This window comes from Centruroides vittatus, unplaced genomic scaffold (assembly GCF_030686945.1).
Source record: "Centruroides vittatus isolate TY-2023 unplaced genomic scaffold, ASM3068694v2 contig_634, whole genome shotgun sequence".
Taxonomy (NCBI): domain Eukaryota; kingdom Metazoa; phylum Arthropoda; class Arachnida; order Scorpiones; family Buthidae; genus Centruroides; species Centruroides vittatus.
Window position 1 is genome coordinate 1,097,834 of NW_027122389.1, and position 20,926 is coordinate 1,118,759.

At 35.1% G+C, this 20,926-nt stretch overlaps 1 protein-coding gene across 2 annotated transcripts in view; it reads right to left on the bottom strand.

Moving 5' to 3' along the window:
- Positions 1–16,319, bottom strand: part of Hmgcr (HMG coenzyme A reductase) — a 91,203-nt gene extending 74,884 nt beyond the window's left edge. The window contains exons 1-2 of one of the 2 annotated variants that reach the window (XM_067275790.1): positions 16,190–16,319; positions 7,546–7,720 (exon numbers count right to left, since the gene is read on the bottom strand). In XM_067275790.1, coding sequence (XP_067131891.1) covers positions 7,546–7,707 — 162 coding nt within the window. In that variant the 5' untranslated portion in view covers positions 7,708–7,720; positions 16,190–16,319. Of the gene's footprint in view, positions 1–7,545; positions 7,721–10,994; positions 11,014–16,189 lie in introns of those variants that run through there. The other variant, XM_067275791.1, reaches the window with a different exon arrangement.
- Positions 16,320–20,926: the final 4,607 nt, after the last annotated feature.

Genomic DNA, 20,926 nt, shown 5'->3' on the forward strand with positions numbered 1-20,926 from the left:
CCAACCCCAGTCCCCAATTAGGTCGGATAATCGATGCTCTACTGTATATATATTCTTAATGAGGCTGTAATAGCAGAAGTGTAGAGGAAATTTTAGAATTGTTTCTGACTCCAAGAATCAAAGATCACTTTGGTGATGCCGATGTTGTTTTTCAGGATGATAATGTCACATTCCATCGAGCCAAATGAAGTAAAGAATTCTTCACTGCATAAAAAAACCTTTACAATCCAGTGATGCATGTTTCTACAACAACTAACGTTTTCAACCCCTTCGGGGTCTTCCTCGGGCACAGTTCATAAGAGATTTCAAATACCAATGGAACGGAACAAATAACCAAAGCGAATTCTATTCAATATTTGAAATCATGGAATTGGAAAATAAGATGGAACATTATGCTCGTGTTGGGATGTGCATTTCCCCCATAACAATATTTCCAGGCGTGCGAGATGTTAATTGTGTGGGATCACCGGGAGATCCCACACAATTAACATCACCGCCTTTTTCTCGGTTAACAGGTTAGTAAAACCTGCCCAAAGTCAAGGATGGCAGTTTCCGGTCTGGACTTACTTGTCAGGTCGAGTGGGCTTGTCAATAAGACAGAAGTGCTATTCGAATAAATGACACCAGTTAAACAACAAACAGAATTTATTACTAGACAATAGAGAACGGTTACACATGCTAACATCGATAGGAATATATTAGCCCTACATACTAATACAGGGGGTTACTAACCCGAGAGAAAGCTTACAGAATATTGGTCATCATACCTCATCAAGGGATCGTCGGCGGAGCGGATGGAGTACGTTAAGAATCGAATCGTCGACGGCAGAGAGGCGTCGGTGGGACTTGTAGGGTTTCGAGTTCGGATGGAGGTGGGAGCCACAAACGCCCTCTCTGTCCTCGCGCCCCTTCTTTTTATTTCATCTTGTCACATTACTTTTCTCGCCAATTAGCAAATTTTGTCCATAGTTTCCCCTGACTCAGTTTCGAGTTTCAAGAGGAGAGGAAATACAGTCATACTCTGAAGAAATTTCAACTTTTGGTTCTGAATTCAGTTTCTGATGTCGAAATTTGTACAAAGAACAAAAAAAAATGAAGAAAATAATATGGAATAACAGAATTTTAAATCTTTGTTTTGTCTATCAATTCAGATTCTCACAATTGCATCCTTGTAGTTGATGCATGTGTTCTGCAATCCCACCTTATATATCTCCAGAGTCTCCAATGTTCTGAGTTGGTCAGTACGGTGTGACATTCTGATTATACGAGCATTTTGGAGGTCTGCTGTGATTCCCGGTTCTGTGGCATAAGTTGCCAGTGTGATAGATTGTTTATTGTTGGCAATGTTGTACCTGTGCTCCCGGAGGTGCTGATGGAGAGAGCGTTTGGTCAGACCCACATAGACCAAACTGCTATTAAATCTGTCATCCCAAAGCGGAACCGCATATACCCCCGGTGCGTGTTTCATGTCCAAACTGCCCTTCCCATTTCGAAGTAAGCTGTATATCGACCTTGGCCTCCTATAAGCTATTTTATTTTGGGCGATGGATGAAATTTCTCTGTATACCGCATCCAGATGGTGGTTGTACTCTACTATTTTTCTTGCAATATTATCAACGGATCCCACCCCGGCATTTAGGTTGTTACGAGTATTTCTCTGTGTGTAATTGCGAGTTATGTTGTACACTATGTTCCTATCATAACCGTGTTGTGATGCCACTTCCTGGATATGCTGAAGCTTGGCCAACGTGTCTTCATACTTTGAGCCGCGTGTGAACGCGTGCTTAATTAATGCCTAAAAGCTGCAATCTTATACGAATACAGATCTTCTGAGATAGCGAGGATGAACAAATGTACATGGCATTTTTTATAAAATACCCTATGAGTGGTCTTATTATCCCTTATTTGAATGTCCAAGTTGAGGAAATGCACGCAGGTGTTGTTTTGTTCCAATTTAACGCTTAGCCCATACGAGTTGTTGTTCATTACGTTGATAAACTTATTGATGTCCGGCTTCGCTTTCCATATGATAAGGATGTCATCGACATATCTCCTGTACAGGAGGATGTTAGGAAGGCATGAAGGGATGATTTGTTGTTCCAGTCTCCTGATCACTAGCTCGCATAAGTCCCCCAATAGAGGGCCGCCCATGGGGACACCTCGTTTTTGTACATACATTTTGTTATTGAACCGGAAAAAGGATGCACGCATCACTGGATTGTAAAGGTTTTTTCATGGAGTGAAGAATTATAATTCATCCAGTATATATTAAAAAGTATATTTGAAGTAAGGAATTTTTAAAATCTAGGGCCCAGATTTAAACCCTATTGAAAATTTATGAGCAAAGTTGAAAATGTTGATTGATGAAAGGGAGTCAACTAATAAAGATGAATTTAAAGAAGCCATTAAAATTAGCCGGAGTAAAACAACTTCATGTCCAAACTGTTCCGCCTTTTTCTCAGTTAACAGGTCGGTAAAACCTGCCCACAGTCAAGGATCCAATGGCGACAATGAATTAATTTTGACAGTCTTGGTCTTCCTCTTATTACAGCTTTTATGTGTCTTGACACACAAAAGCTGTAATAAGAGGAAGACCAACAAAATATAAACTTCTGTTATTTTTCATATACTTTTATTATTGTTGATGTTCAAAAACTTATCCAATACTGCTTTATGTAAAAATTCTTTTTCTGGAAAATGAATTTTTACATAAAGCAGTGAAAAATTGATTTATTCATTTGAAATTAAAAGTGATTAACACTTAACCCAGTGAATAAAATGTAATGTTGGAAACAAAAATACACATTTTTATTTTTTTGTAAAATGAGCTCAAACTAAACAATTTTATTTTCTTATGTCATGTTCAAATACTTTTTGCCAGGGGTTGTATATTAATGATAATGTCAGGGTCATTCCAACAATATTTTTGAAATAATACACACAATATTATTAAATTTTAATAAATTATTTTAAAAGTTTAAAAAGTTTGATTCCAGTGACTTTAAACATTAAATTGAAAATTATCAGTAATTAAAAAAAAGCATTAATTTTACTTAATAATTTCTTAGAAAAGGCAAAATTTAATAGATTTTATTAAAATCATTAAAAATATTTTAGTGTTTAATATTACACTAAATTCATAATACTTACTACATTGAAGTTAAGTAGATTCTATTGCTTCTTTTCTTCATTTTATTAAACAAAAATCACTAACGGTTTACTCAAATTAATTAATACATTTTTCTTTTCTTTCTTTTATCATATATCAACATTCTGATGCCCGACGTATTGATACTAAGCCAAACGATCACCGTAATTACTCGAGTTATTATTATGTTATAATTAATGATTAGAAACTAAGTAATTTAATACTAGAGGTAGATGTTAGGCACCATCTCTTATCTAAATTAATAATTTATTAAATTATTATAATAAATGTGTAACTGGCAAGCGCACCGTACGGTAAGAAGAGGTTGCGGGTTTGAATCGCGCTCCAGGCTAGTTCTTTTCTTCCAGAATGTTCCAAATTATTTATTAAATTATTATAATTATTAATTTAGATAAGAGATGGCACCTAATGTCTACATCTAGTACCAAATTACTTAGTTTCTAATTATTAATTATAGCAAAATAATAGTCCAATTAATTATGGCAATCGTTTGGATTAGTTTCTTTCAGTTTTCAACTCTTTCCACTTTGTGGACATTAAGAAAATATTAACATCAAAAATCTTTAGGAATGTCTTAACTATTACTAGATTCTATTTGTAACAGACTAGTTATCATTAAATCTTTAATTAAATCTATTACATGCCTTTAAAGTATCCAGCATACTATTAAATTTTCATAAGAACGTTTTCGATCACTTTTAGAGATCTTCTTTAGTTACCCATTAAAAAGAACGAACAAAATTCAAATTTAAAAGATCGAAAGTTTCGTTCATAATGACGTCATCACTAATGTGAAACATTAAAAAATTAAAATTAAACAAATCAAATAATTCTAGTTCCCGTGTGTAAATAACTTAACGGTAAAAACAAAAAAAGATGAGAATGGAGAGAAGCGGCTAGTGCGTAGAAGTGTAAGATACGTGCCAAAGGAGTAGTGACAAATCTCCTGACCCTTCGTTGTACTGTCTCTAAGGGCGAAGGGTCAGGAGATTTGTCGCTACTCCTTTGGCACGTATCTTACACATGGAAAGGGCCACCATACAATCTCCGAGGACTCCTAGAATATTTGCCTTCGGTAAAACACACAAACCGGGTTTACAGTTACGTCCAATAGTAGAGAAATGCAATGCGCCTACCTACTTAATAGAAAAGAAGTTAGTTAAGTTTTTGCGAGAAAGAATACCGTACTCCCCCTTTTCAATTAAGAACTCCATACAACTGCTCCAGAAACTTGAGAACATCATTCTAATGGATAACGAATACATGACTGTACTAGATTATAAGGCGTTACACCCATCCATTAAATTACCTCCATGTTTCTGTGAACTGAGAAATTTTCTATTCAATAACATCGAGAATCCATCGAAACATCATAAGGACATATTAGAATTGGCTCATTTAATTTCTCATACGTCATTCTTTGGCTTTGAAGGAAAAACATACTTACAGGAACGTGGAGTTCCAATGGGTAGCCCCACTTCGCCTCTAATTTGTGAGCTTGACCTGCATAAATTGGAAAACTACATCCTACCTTTCTTCCAAGAAGATATAGTGATTTACACAAGGTACGTGGATGACATCTTCATTTTGTGGAAAAATAAACAGAATATAAACCGTTTTATAAACTTGGTCAACAATAACTCCTATGGTCTCACACTGGAGCTAGAACTAGAAAGTGAGCGACGGGTTAATTTCCTTGATTTGGAGATTATATGCAGAGAGGGACACATAGTAACAAAAGTATACCGCAAGCCGATTTATCAACCTTACATCATTCCCAGGAATTCATCAGACCCGGAACACCTAAAATTAACGGCTTTTAAATCATGGATAAAGAGAGCTCATACGCACTGTACTAGCATTTATGATACGGACAGAGAGTTAGATTACATATGCGAAATAGCGTTACAACATGGGTACAGAAGACAAACGATAGATACCCTTATTAAGACCTACCAGCCACACAGCCGACGTATAAAGAAAAATGAGCAGAAAGAAAGGATTGTCCTTAATTACATACCGTTTTTAAACAAAGTCACTAAGAAAGTAGCCAGAAAAAGGAATTTCCGCATAGTTTATAGACGTAATCCCACGGTTTATAAACTTTTGAGAAACGACAAGGAAAGATATAGATACGACACCCTCACGGGAGTTTACTCGATACCGTTGAGAGATAAGAGATTCAACTCAGACCTTGTGTACGTAGGGGCTACCATGAGAAATTTGAAAAAAAGAATCGAGGAACACAAATACGCAGTCAATAAAAACATTGATAGTACGGTACTAGCGGCATTCGCCAAGGAGCAGGACGTGACGGTTTATTGGGACAAGGCTGCGATTATTAAACCTACCAGATCAACACAAGCTATAAAACACATAGAAAAAATGGAAATACACACAGCGCACCTCAGCAAACACTGCCTTAATCATAGAGACTTGGACAGCTTAGCAACTGCCTGGAAGTCTTTCCATATAACAGATATGACGTAATTTCACTTCTACGCACTAGCCGCTTCTCTCCATTCTCATCTTTTTTCGTTTTTACCGTTAAGTTATTTACACACGGGAACTAGAATTATTTGATTTGTTTAATTTTAATTTTTTAATGTTTCACGTTAGTGATGACGTCATTATGAACGAAACTTCGATCTTTTAAATTCGAATTTTGTTCGTTCTTTTTAATGGGTAACTGAAGAAGATCTCTAAAAGTGATCGAAAACGTTCTTATGAAAATTTAATAGTATGCTAGATACTTTAAAGGCGTGTAATAGATTTAATTTCTGATTTGTTTGTTCCAGTAAGCATTTATTATTATAAATCTTTAATTAATGTAAATATTAATTTTCAAAGATAAAATACTATATATAAATTCAATTCCACAGAAAATATATTGATACTATTTATAGCACATATTTATAACACATTTTGAAGTAATAACAAATAAACTAAATATCTTTGTTATTAATATTTTGCTTATTAGAAAGTATCGTGTCATCAGAATGGATTCAGAATATATTAATTATATAATTTTTAAAATCGATATCTTTATCTCGATTCTTAATAGTAAAACATTCAAATAAAGGCAAGTCTTGAATGTGTGAGGTCTGGCAAAAAGGCCTTGCACAGTTTCTCCCACCCACTTTTTATGGTGTTCGGCCACTTTCCTCCGAGTATTTTAACCGAACAAAAACATTTTGTACTAATTCCAAGACACTCTACGACGATAGTTATCAGTTCCATTAAAAGGAGGTCGGGGTGCACGACAACTACTCCGTCAAATAGCCCACTACCAATTACCTATACTCTCGTGTGCATCAAAAGCAAGATATAGTCCAACGCAATATTTTTGCCTACCGCCCGTATAGGATAGTACTAACAATTACTAAATAAATAAACATGGTACCTTTATCTAGTCCAGCAGCTTTATTTCTTTATAAAACAAATGTATTTGATCTTGCCCTAAAATATTCTTCAGGTATCATTTGAAAAAATAGAAACGTCTGAAGAATACAATGTATTTCAAATTCAAAAACTCCAATCAGATGCATGTATAAGAATGACTTAATTAAATTATAAATGTTTATTGAAATTGCTTGCCATTCAAGAAAAATACATTTTTTCTTCTTTATAATTATAATAATACATCCTCCGAGTTGGTCCACTTTAAAAATCTCCAGGGTTTCCAATTCTCTGAGTTGTTCAGTAGAGATAATACATCTCTGTTGAACAAATCAGAGAATATATAATTTAATTACAGGAAATAAGAACATAGAAAATTAAAGAAATAAATAAAGATGTTGGACTAGATAAAGGTACTGTGGTTATTTATTTATTTATGAAGTCCAGTTTTGTGAACTATTTGCTTTTCAATCAATTACTAAATAGGCCTACTTTATTGAAAAATGCATTTTTAGCATTTTAATGCTTTTTTTGAAAACCATCGTATATATTTATCTATAAAATTCAGTTACTCTCAATATATAAAAAAGCTATTCCAAAAAAATCTTAGAATGCTTATAAGAATTTTTTAAAAAATGCATAAAATTAAACTTCTAGCTTGGATTCTTGTGCCAATTTAATAACAAGTTACAAGTTCCCGAGGACAAAAAAAAGAAAATTCTACTATTTATTAAAAGAATACAATGCTTTTTTAATAAAATAATTATTTCTTATTTAATAAACATACAATAATCCTCGATTAAATACATATAAAAGAACACCAAATAAGAAAATTATTGAAATCTAAAAAACAATATCAAAATCATTAATATTTCTATAAAGTATAATTAAATTTTATCTAAAAATTAACCCAATACTAAACATCTCATACATACATAAAGACTAAACCAAAGTTATATAGACTAAACCAAAGTTACCTGCATCATAGACGCTTTGCAGTTCCAGTCCATTTTATGATGATTGAATACAGCACCATCCATAAATAACATACTAATTGTAACAGTTATAAAAGCAAGTATGACTTCCCAAGGATGTGAAGCACACATGTGGCCATGAGAATAAAATATATGAGAAAGCATACTGATGTTTCTTCTGTAAAAAAGAAAAATATATGTATAGGGTAGATGTACCAGTTTTGGCCAGAAAACAAATTTAACTTAAAAATATAATCACAAATGAAACAAACTTTTATTGTTAACTGTGTGAACAGTTGTTAACAATAAAAGTTTGTTTCACCAGACAGATTTGAATATGTGGTAATTATATTTTTAAGTTAAATTTGTTTTCTGGCCAGAACTGGTACACTGGCCAAAACTGGTACATCTACCCTATATGGATTTTTACACAATAATCATTTTTAAACAACATTGCATAATATGATGTTTAAAAATGATATATAATATAATGAACATTCAATCTCAAATGAGTTTTAAGTTAAAAATTATCATGTTAATGAAATGAGAATAATTTATTCTAAAAATAAAATAGGCCTATAAGTAGTGTTACCACCCGTCCGGTTTTCACCCGGACAGTCTGGGAATCGACTCACTGTCCGGGTGAACTATTAATTTTGTCTGGGAATTTCGTAGCAATTGTGAAATTACGACGAAACAAAGTTCTTGCAAATATTTTTATAAATTTACACCATTTAAATAGCAATAGACCTCACGCTTACTGAAACTCATCTGCCATTCCACCATGTTACTCTGTTTACACCAATGTGTGACGCACAACGTGCCTCTCAATCTTTTTTTTTCTTTGCTTGTATGTCCTCGTACACGTCTTCTGCGGAGCTAAATTATCTGTTCCTTTTTTCTTAATTTAGGTTACATATGTTACTCCTATGCAAGTCACTAGTTCCTCCTAACTGTAACTGATTTAGAATCGGCATGCACGTTATTCTTCGCATTGTAAAATGACATTGCGCACGCGTCGGGAACTTCTGTTCGAACAAACCCGACCTGCCGTCTGAATCGGCGATTTTGTAAAGGTGGCAACACTACCTATGAGACTTTTACATGAATAATACAGGTTGTGTATAAACATCAAAACAATGCTACCATGTGTTTTAATGAAAATAAATAATAAAGTTTAGCAATTAAACAAAAGATATTGTAATCAGTGGTGGAAGTAGCTAGGTGTAGACAGTACAATATACTGAGGCCTGAACATGCATGATTAGTAAGACCTTGGCAAAATAAATAATTGTAGATATTCCATACAAAAGATATGAATATATACTTATATGCATACCATATTTTTGTATTAATAAATTATTTGATAAATTGTTTTTAAATACATATAACCTGCAGGTTATAAGCGTTTTAAATTATTTGAAATGAAATGTGCAAGTTATGCAGTGAGGCAGGTCATACACCATACACTGATTTTAAATTTCAATTACAAACAAATACAGTGTGTTTCACGACCTCTCCACAAAGTTTTTTTTGAATAACTTTTTTGAAAATTTGAATTTTTTAATGAAATTTTCAGCAAAGATAGAAGATGAAAAAGGAAATTAATGCAAGATATTTTCAAAATGTCTGCCCTCTGTGGAGATGCAGTAGTGCAGTCTCTCTTGGAAATTAGCAATCACATTACTACAGATCAGATGTGATCTGAACTGAGATGCCCTTAATGATGCTCTCGACGCTTTCTCTCATCTGACTGAGGGTGGTAGAGTTATTCTTGAACACCTAATCCTTCGTGTATCCCCAAAAAAAGAAGTCTAGTGGACTCAAATCAGGGTTGTAAGAAGGCCATGACTGTGGTTCTATCAGGAGTTGGAGAGTTTTTAAAGGTACTAGACCACTTACAACAGAACAAAGTTGAGTTTTCTCCCGACTGGTATCAAAATTTTATCATATTCACGCGGTCTTCGATTGAATATCTGGACATTTTGCCAAAAATTACAGAAAAATCTAATGTTTTGAAGCAACGTGATTTTGTGATAGAAGCAATTTCTTTTTGCTCAAAGTGCCACCTACAAAAAATTGAGGCTGAAAACTGCACGGTTCAAAAGTTATTCAAAGAAAACTTTGTGGAGAAACTGTGAAACACCCTGTACATAACCACAGTACCTTTATAGGGTCCAGCAACTTTATCTCTCTGTAAAACAAATGTTTTCGATCTTCTAAGATCTATCTTCCTTGCGTAAACATTTGTTTTATAGAAAAATAAAGTTGCTGGACTAGATAAAGGTACTGTGGTTAGATATTTGTTTTATCATTTAGTTATGTGAAGTATTTGTTTTTTAATTACAAACTTGCATCTCTGGAGCAATGGCTGTTCCCATAGGTGCAGCACAGGATATATGATGGGATGAGTTTCATAAAGATTTAATTTTTGTCCTAGCAATTTACTGTGGGGTATACACACAAAAATACAATAGATTGTATTTTTGTCTTGTGCTGCACCTATAGGAACAGCCATTGCTCCACAGGTGCAAGTTCATAATTAAAAAGCAGTATTGTCCAAAAACTTGAAAACACTTAACTGGATGCATAAATATACTACCGAGAAATGCTTTCCCGGATTTTATTTTATTACAAATTTATTTTACTATTCATTTATAAATTCTATGTAAAATTTGTAAATGAATAACAAAGAATAATCGATCACGACCTCAACAGAATTTATAACAATAATTGTCTAATGTTATATATGTAATAAAATCAAATATTAAAAACCAATATTGCAGATTTAAATCACACTAAATTTGTAATTAAGAAGTCAAATCCAACAAATTTATAAAATATTATTTATAAAATTTTTTGAGTGTGTGCTCTGGGTTCAATTATTTTGAATTATTCCAAGCAAACTTATAAAAATGAACAATAATTTTCATTTCAACTTCAATTATTATCCAATTTTTATATAATTCCATTATACTTAAAAACAATCAATGATTTAACAATAATCAATGCCATAAATAAATTTTAAATATTTTTAAATTAAAGTACCAAAACATTACAACAAAAATTTAATAGGTGAATGAATGATTATTTATTGTAATAACAATCTCTCTCCATCTTATCCAAAAGAGGAAGTGTCCATCTCTTAAAGTGTATCTTTATTGATAGTTCTTAGATTTTATAAATAATTTGCCAAATATTGTTCCCTAAGAGACACCGTAACTTTACTAAATTGACCATAAAGTAAGTCATAACAGGACTGTCCACTGTAATTTTTTGTCTACTGCTTCAACGAATTCAAGTCATTTTAAACTAAATATTAATTATTGATATACATATAAATTATATTTTTAAATAAACAATTTTAATCATTAATTTAAAAAATACAACAGTTAACAGATTTTAAAAAAGTTATTCAACTAATAAATGCTCTGATAACTAAGGACTGTTACCTTGTCAGAACTTGTAATCAATGTCTTTGAATCTAAAACTGCTATAGATAAAAAAGCAAGACTAAATAAAAAAATTAGTTTTTATACACAACACTTCACTGTTCGTATAAAAACTTCAAAATATATAGTTAAACCTTTCACAAAACAATCTAAAAGTGCTATTCAAGAGTAGTTAAAAATTCGAGTAGTGTTCTTCCTAGTTATGTTGACCTACTACATCATATGTGACCTATATTATTTAATGGTTATTACCACTATCCTCTTTCCTTGTTTTGCAGTGCTTCACACTATTCATTCTGTAACTGTTTAAATGAATAGTAATTTAAAATTTCTAAATTTTGCAAAACTTTTACAATTCCATCAATGACTAGAATTTATTAAAATTTGAAATGATGATGATATGAAAAAGGTTAAGTTATTAATTTGCTCTTCAAGGAAATAAAAATTTATTTGAGAAATATTTTTGGCCTGATTGGCTTTGGCTAACAAAATACACGAAACAAAAACCATACCTGTCCTTACCAGACCTGAAATAATCTTAACTTATAATACATTAGCAAGATGAAAATATTCTCATCTTAAAAATTAAGCTGTAGAAAAACATGCATTTGCTATTTTTTGTAGAGTGATCGGTCATAAATATTAAAGACTTTTTGTGCACCCGACACAATGCCCGTCGGTACAGAGAAGAAAATGCACAGTCTCTCGACATTATGCTAATTTATTAACGAGTAGAAAAAAAAATTACAAATACTTTCGACAAATTTATCGACGTCTTCTTCGGGCAAAATTCTATTTAGAACACAGAATAACCGTATGCAGACTAAAAACCGATCAAAAACTTTTCAGATGGACATAATTATACATAATGTACTTGAAAGTATAAAATTTGGAATCATATACAACAGCTATTAAGTAAAAATATAATATTAGGATTTAGTTAAATATATATCACCTGACAGCTATTGTAAATTAGCTACTTATTGCAGGCACCTTATAGATAAGTCCATTTGAACACTTGTTTACCGTTTTCAGTTTGAATAGTTATTCCGTGTTGTAAATAGAATTTTTACCCAAAGACGACGACGATAAATCGAAGTACTTACATTTGTTTTCCTACTCGTAAATAAATAAGCGTAACGTCGAGAGATGGTGCATTTTTTCTTCTATACATCACAAACATTTTATAAATATTTCAAAAAGTATATTGCAGAAGCAAAAGTTCTATAACAACTTCAAATGTAAACATGTGAAACTAACATTTCCAGTTATCACATTTAGTTTATAAATTGCGAGGTATTCCCAAATGTGTGCCGATCCCACCGAAATGCAAAATTAGTTTCGGAATAGTCTATATTTAAAATATAAAAAATTTTATGAATAAACCACATCAAATTTATGAAAAATTACAATACTGTTCTCTAATTTATAAGTCCAAAGGACATTTTAAAGTAACTATAAATTAATAATCTATTTTAAAACAATTAGTATATACATAAATGATAAATATAGAATGGCCATGGAGTTACAAATTTATTTTCTGTCCCAAACATTTTTGGCACGACACATAATTCATTATAAATTTAATTCGTTGTCGAAAATAACCTTTTCGAAATTACTTCAATCTAAAAAATATGGAATTTTAAAGTATTTTTATGGACTAAAGATTTCACATTTCGCTATCGATTCGCCGTCGTTACTCCGTCGAATATAAAATCTCACTATTTTGAAATATAAACATAATATTCGTACATAAATATTGAGTTGTCGATAAATCGGTATACGTACGTAAGATTAAAAAATATCCATATAATAATTTACGAGTGACATATATTACAAGAAGTAAAATCATATTATAATACTAGCAGGTAGGCCTGGCGTTGCTCGGGCAAAAGTAACGATAGCAAAGATTAAGATTATTACGTTATAGTCACAAAAAAAAAAGAGTAATTTCATCAACAAACTAAATATTTCTAAAAAAGGTCGAATTTGAAAATCGAATGTTCTAATATTGTTCGATTTTCACGACGTGTTCTGATTATATCGTTCGATTTTCATCGAATGTTCTAAAGAAGAAAAGTCGAGAAAAACCGAACTAATCTGTTTAAATTTGAAAATCGAATATATTCTAACATATTACTCTTTTTCTTTTTTTTTCCTCCAGCGCCCGTAAATCTTGCACGTCGCTTTCTCTTGTTCTCCATTGTTGTTTAACACTTCCATTGTTACTTAACACTTTGGTACTTAAATTTGGTACCCTATCTGTGTACCAAATTTCAACTTTCAACTCCTAACAGTTTTAGAGAAAATTAAGATTATTACGTTACAGTCAACCTTACCCTTTTTCACAGAATGCAAGAATTGGGACCCCTGTTTCCAGACTAATTAGAGAATTTTTAGATTGGTCTAAAAATATGTTTGATTTCCCGCAAAAGCGAAAAAACTGCATCTGCGTCTTGCACGTCGCTTTCTCTTAACACTTCCATTGTTGATATTTCCATTGTTGACACTTCCATTGTTGATGAAAGTGTTAAGCCTTAATCCTGACGTTCTCCCCCGTGGGGAGGAATTTCGAAAAATCCCTTCTTAGTGTGCGTCCTTGTGACGTACCCTAACTGTGTACCAAATTTCAACTTTCAACTCCTAACCGTTTGGGCTCTGCACTGATTATTATTATTATTATTAATCAACTCGTCTCGATTATATATATAGATTACAAAATGTATTTTTAAGGAATGAAAATTTTAAATAATTGTTTATCCAAAATATAAGATGACAAATGAATGATTCTTTTAAAAAAATATCAAGTTAATGATCTATTTTATAACAGTTAAAACAACAATAAATGTAATTAGTAAAGCGTAGTAAGACCCTGCTTAATGCAGGGGATGCATTCTTAGACAACAAAGTGCTAAGCAAGACCATTTTAATAGAGTAAATCGGGATAGGGGAACACACGACCAAAAAATAAGCAAATTTTACTATAATTTAAAGTTATTTTTATATTAATTTTTGCATAATAATATATGTTAAATAACACATAAGCATATGCACACAGAAATGTAAAGTTAATTTTTTGTGACAAAGGTCCTGGCTCTTCTGAAATTCTTGTTTTTTGCAATGAAGTCCTGTAGTTTCATTGGTCGCCTTTTTTTTTCCTTAAGCAAAGGTCGGTAGCAGAAGATCGCATCCAAAACACCTGGTTTTACTTTGGCATCCTATCAAAATCCGGATCATTCGGTACAATTTGATCGACGATTTCGGTTATCGTTACCAAACTTTTACTAAGAAAAACTGTAGAGAAATTTTTTGGGTTCTTCGTTTTCAGAATCACTATTTTTCAGTTCTACTTAAATTTCTTGTTCTGCCAGTTCTCGAAGGTTGTCGTCGGTAAGGTTCTCGCCAGAAACCTGCAGTAACTCCCCAATATCCGGCTCGTCTACATCTCCCGTATCAACGAAGTTGACAATTTTGTCAAACTAACGATCGACGATAGGCTCTTCTCGACGAGAATTCTTATTTTTCTTAAATTTTTTCCAAATTTGCACAAAACAAACATAGATTTAAGGGAAGCACGGCGCTACGACGAATTGCCACTTTTTGCCGATCGGTTCGTGTTTGGGAATAACCGTATTATACACGAATCGACAAAATACCGCGTTAATTTGAATCGGCATAAATTTTAAGCGATTTTTAGGCATCGAGCAGACCACATTATATCAATCGGCGTTAAGCGAGGCAGCATCAAGCGGGGTCTTACTGTATAAAGTTCTGTAGAACTTATTTTAATTAAATTTTTATACAGTTCACTATCTGTTTTGATATTTCAAAAAAAAAAAAAATGTTAACGTTAGGAAAACAAAAAGTACAAAACCAATCGTAAAAAGGAATTACGGGTATAATCGAACACTTTTTTGGTCCGAAGCACTCGACTTTCCGGATCAAAGACAGACTTTCTCGAATGCGAGTTCGTCGAGATAACTCTTCCTTCTTTAATAATCGGGAGAATCGTTTATTACGCCACGTCTATCGGCAACAACCACGACTCTTCTCCTTTCGCTCGACGGACCGACGTTCCGGCGAGTCCGTTCTCCGGCTCCGGTAAAACGTATCCTCCGGACCAAAAACTTATTCGAAATCCAAAAGACACATTCCACGACGCAAGAAAGCTTTTCGCCAGAAAGAATTTTTATATTATCGGAATAAGCCATTTCTATTTGTAACGTACTTACGTACAAACGATAAGCTAATTCTAAAAGTAGAATTATCGTAGTTCTTTGTACATAATACCGATATTTACGGAAAGTATCTTTTAAAAAGAGAAAACGGTTTTAGATTATGCTTCGCACGGCTCCGTTCGACACTTCGCCGGCATAGAGACGACCGCCGCCGTAGGAAGCGCCGACGGAGCCCGGCCGAGAAAAAATCTTTCTCCCGTTCCGCCGGCATTCGTCGTCCGACACTTCGTATTCGAGCATTAAAATAATCTTAACCTCAAAGCATTTAAACTTCATCAAAATCTGCCGCTCTATTCCTTTCGACCGAGCGGTTCGAGAGACCGGCGCTCTCGACGACGGCCGCGACGGACCGTCGACGCCGCGGCACGATCCGGAAGAGCGGAGGCGGCGGGCCCTCCTCCGGGACCCGCCGAAGACCTCCGGAGTCCGCGAGAACGGAGGAGGGCTCCCTCTCGCGGACGGACGGCAACCGGGTCCGAATCGGGAACGGCGGGAGAATACGGACGGAGACGGTGGAAAATAAAAACTTTCCTCGCGACCCGTTAGAGGACGTTCTTTAAAATCCGGGTCGATTCCCTCGTCGACGTAAACGGTTGGGGGCAATTCTCGAACGAATGCGGAGCAAATAGGTTGGGTCGACGAAAGAATTTTCCGCCAACGAGGCGGAGGCGGAAACGAAGAGCGAAGAACACGTACAGACGGAAAGCATCGGGACGTTTAGTCTTTGGGAATGGTTAAAGAGCGAGGTAAAGGTTAGTCCGAGGTCGTTCGATAACCGTAACCGAACTAGAAAATCTAGAACGCGGTTGCGTCGAAGCCGGGACGGAGATTCGTCCAACGGACCGCTCTCCGCCCGGAAACGGAGACCGACGGCCAGGGACGTCGAAAAGGACGAGAAGCCGGATTCCCTCCACTAGCCACCTTTCGAAATCCCTTTCCACAAACCGTTTAACTTACTTTTCTGCCGATGCCGCTGGCCACAGACCGACTGTGTTTACTTCCTGTCGGTCCGACGTTTTCGAGGTCGAAAATAGCGCCACCTGCCGCTTTATATACTGGAAGAAAAATTCCCGGGGAAACCACGGGATTTCCCGGGATATAAGCCGTGACGTTTTTGTTTCGGTTTCGGATAATTTCCGAACCATTTTCTACCACTCGGAGCGGCAAGGACGGAAATATTTTCGTTACGCAAACTATGTTTTAACCAGATACGTCTATCGCCGAGCGAGCAAATATAAATAGGCTCTAATAGAACTGCCGATCTTAGACTTGTCCGTCTTCTGGACGACGAAAAAGAGTCTCCGGATTTTAAATTTCCAAGCATCTTTCCTTCGTAGAAGCGCGCCATGCGTAGTCTGGAGGGATTAAGTCGAAACGAAAATAAAATTCGAGTTAAGGAAGTTCGACTTATTCGGGGTCTACTATAAAATAGTTTTAAAATACGGTTTATTTTCCACGAAATTTAAATAATTATTGCTGGACACGAAATTTAAAGTAAGGGAAATAAAAACTAGAGTCGCGTGCGAAATCGTTCTAAATTATACAAATCGAAACCGAAACCGAAAGTCGTAAATTCTTTTCGGTATTTTAGGGTATTCTCTTATGTATTTTGTTATAAATTTATCGAATCGAACGTCTTTTTTATATAATTTGAGAATCTCCACAGATTCGACGTGGGAACTCGTCGAAGAGATGACCCGGATGACTCCGGGTCTTCGAGTTCGAATTCCTTTCGGGTTTGCGTAATTTTTCGAAAGTAGTGAAAAAGTATACCGCTACGCCATTCGATTTAGCCTACTCTGTGGCCAATCGGATGGTATGTGGCCCGTAGCGTATCCGTTTGCTTAATGTCCACAAATCGATCGAATTAACGAGAACGAAATATTCTTTAACCTTTCGCAGAATGAATGATGTCCATCTTCATCAACGTATATAGTGATACGATTATTAATTATAATACCAACACACCCGAATTTAATTTGCCGAGTTTTTTCTCTTTATTCCAAACGTTTTCGGCCTATTTTTGATAGGCCGTCGTCGGGCTATCATTCGTCATTCCAAAATGGAACGTTTTGTTCAAATTCATCTTATTCGAATTTTTTAAAACAGAGTCGACAAAAAAACTTTTTGTATATTACATAAACAAATAATAAACATTACTAAACACGCTATTAACGTTACATAATTAAATAACAAATTACACGAGTCTAATATTATTAATAAATTAAATTAACGTATAAGTTCCAGTTCGTTCCTTATGGATTATTAAAACCCATACTTTTTTCGATCTTGTATTTCCACGCTGTTGGTAAAGCATTTGCATCATCTTTTGCGTTTAGGCAGCGGTTCCTCATTTTACTTTTGTATATCTCTATTTCAAAAGGTAGCGAGGAGTTTAGGATACAAAACCTCCACAATTAGAGGCCTAGTCAACAGTTGCGGTAAACAGAAAACTACAACTACAACACATAACGACACAACTGCGTTTAACAAGTTCACATACAATGAACAAACAAGAAGCGTAGCGAATGAACTGAGAAAGTACAAAAACGCAAAAATAATTTACAAGCGAGCGCCCAATGTATATAGTTTATTAAGGAATGATAAGGACAAAATAAGAATGGAGGAACGAGCGGGAGGGTACAGAAAACCAACAAATAGGGATCGATAAAGAATATGTAGGGGTGACCAGAAGAAACCTAGCAGTACGAGTAAAGAAACACAAATACAGTGTGAATAAAGGCCTCGATAACACGATCCTGGCAAGCGTGGAACGGTCGGACGGAGCAATGGTTAAATGGGATTAAATGGAATGAGGCAAAGATCGTTAGAACGTTACACTCACAGTCTATTGCGATGGAAATGGAAAAAATAGAGATATACAAAAGTAAAATGAGGAACCGCTGCCTAAAAGCAAAAGATGATGCGAATGCTTTACCAACAGCGTGGAAATACAAGATCGAAAAAAGTATGGGTTTTAATAATGGGTTTTAATAAGGAACGAACTGGAACTTATACGTTAATTTAATTTATTAATAATATTAGACTCGTGTAATTTGTTATTTAATTATGTAACGTTAATTAATAGCGTGTTTAGTAATGTTTATTATTTGTTTATGTAATATACAAAAAGTTTTTTTGTCGACTCTGTTTTAAAAAATTCGAATAAGATGAATTTGAACAAAACGTTCCATTTTGGAATGATGAATGATAGCCCGACGACGGCCTATCAAAAATAGGCCGAAAACGTTTGGAATAAAGAGAAAAAACTCGGCAAATTAAATTCGGGTGCGTTGGTATTATAATTAACTAATATTGCTGGGAAGGAGATAAATAGATATGATTATTATTATTACTATTGTCTCTTTCCACCCTGCGGATTTAAGTTTATTTATTTTTTAGGTTACGGCAACGCGATACGTGAGCGATCTGCCGAGGGGAATGCCTCCCCATAGGAATTTCTGTGGAAACTAGCCCCTATCTAGGTGTAACTCGAGGAAAATGGCCAGTCAGTCGACGAGTCGCAAACCTACGACCAATACCAGTGTTCGGTGGTTTTTTTCTACTCGGCCACTGACGTACCCTCCGCGTTCTTTTATCACGCCCACGGTGAATGGCCTTACGGCGAAAGAGGGGCCTCGACGTAGCCGGTAGGATCACCTCCCGAAAACTTTCTGGGGTTTTTCGGCCTACCGATCGTTCTCGGGTTCCCCAGAGCCGTAGACCGACACCTTAACCCCTCGATCATCGGCCGACGGTAGATCCTACGTGGTGAGATAGTACGAAAGCTAAAACCGAATGCGGAAGAGGTTTCGTAGAACGAATTTCATTTTCACAGAATTGAAAACTCGATTACTTCTCGAAAATATTGACGCGCGCGTGTTAATAGTATTAAATAAGCCAGAACTTAAAAATATGTCGCAATACCGCACGTCAAAGCACAACTAATTAGAAAATCGTTTGGCAACCGCCTGGAAGTCTGCCCATTAAAAAGTACGTCGCTACATATAAGAAAATAGAAGGTTGTTTTAAAGGTAACCTCTAAAGTTTCGTAAATTGTTATTTTAAATGAAATTAAATCGAAAGTAAAAAAATCACATATACCGGCCATTTTTATTTTAAATCGATTTTATTACAAATGGCCGGGAAAAGTCGGACCACCGTCGCTCCGAAAGTGTAACGTCAATGCCGATGGCGCGAGTCGAATTTAAATCTCACTTCGGCGAAAGACAACGACATTTTGGCAATATTTTAAGACCGTTAAGACGCTTTGTTTAAAGACTAACCTCGAAACAATTACATGGCAAGAAAAATAGTAAATATATAGGTTGGGAATAATCAGCAAAACCGTTAATTCATTGGATTAATAAATACAGAAACGTTATTTTTAAATAAATGTAATAGAACAATTAATTAAACCATCACTCCCCGCTCCGAGAGGTAGACGACTACTCTAACCGCTCCGAGGCTCGGGGATCGGTAACCCCGGAAACTTTTTGGAGATTGGTCCGTCCGAATACGTCGGGTCCCGTTCCTCGCCACTCGGCCGCTCCGCGGCGGACCCGGCCAAACCCTTAACGGGCTAGCCGAAACCGGGTCTCGGTGTCCGTAAGACGGAGAATTTTAAAAATGTAATTAGATTCGTAATTATGCCGAACCGTAATAGAAAACGAGAAAAGCGCACGTATACAAATGCAGTGGCAAACGGGGTCGGCGTTACCGTACGGGCAAACTAAGTACGGAGTGATTCGAGTCGCAGAAATTTTCAAAAAATTAATAGCTCGCAAACGATTTACGGTAAGACGATGCGGTTTTCACGGAAATGCTTAGAAAGAAGCGGGATTTTTGTGTAATAAAAATTTTAAGGCCAAAATACTTACATTTTTTGCCATAGATAGCGCTCGATAGAATTACATAATTTGTGTAATTGTTACTAGAGCTTACACTAAGAACATTTTTATTTTTTATTCTTATTTTAACAAATTTACAAATGCTACAGCGCCGTCTATGGCAAGAAATGTAACTATTTCGGTACTAAAATTTTTATTACACCTAAAAAAATTCCGCTTCTTTCTAAGCATTTCTGTGAAAACCGCATCGTCTTACCGTAAATAGTTTGCGAGCTATTAATTTTTTGAAAATTTCTGCGACTTTTCAATCCCTGTATTTGCCAAGGATGGTAAATTTTCACCAATGCGCGCTAAATTTTTAGGCGTATTATTTTTTAAAATATTTTGTTGTTTTTTTTAAATTTTATATAGGGGGATTAGAGACACGAAATGCGTGTCTTGCCTCGGAGGAGATAAACTGTAGCGCCGGCTCCGGTTACAAATAATTATTCCGACTACTAACGAGTAAGTGTTGGTATTCGGTGAAATAACGTGACTTCCGGTTTGCCTGGGAAGATCGTATACAGTTAATCGGGGCCTCTTGCCCCCGAGCTTCCCCCCGATCAGATATGGAAATATTTGATCTCGGCTTTCATCCGTCTAACTCCCGTTCTCGAGATTAAGGAAAGACGGACGACAGTGGGAATTTACAGAGCGGCATACCCAGGATCCGAACTAGAGCGGGCCGACTCGGTTTCTTTTCGACGCGATAGCGGCGAACGGCGAAATAGTTCTAGGATTTTACGACAGATGGCTCTAGGCTCTAGCCCAGTCACGATATTCATTATTCAAACCGATACTAAAT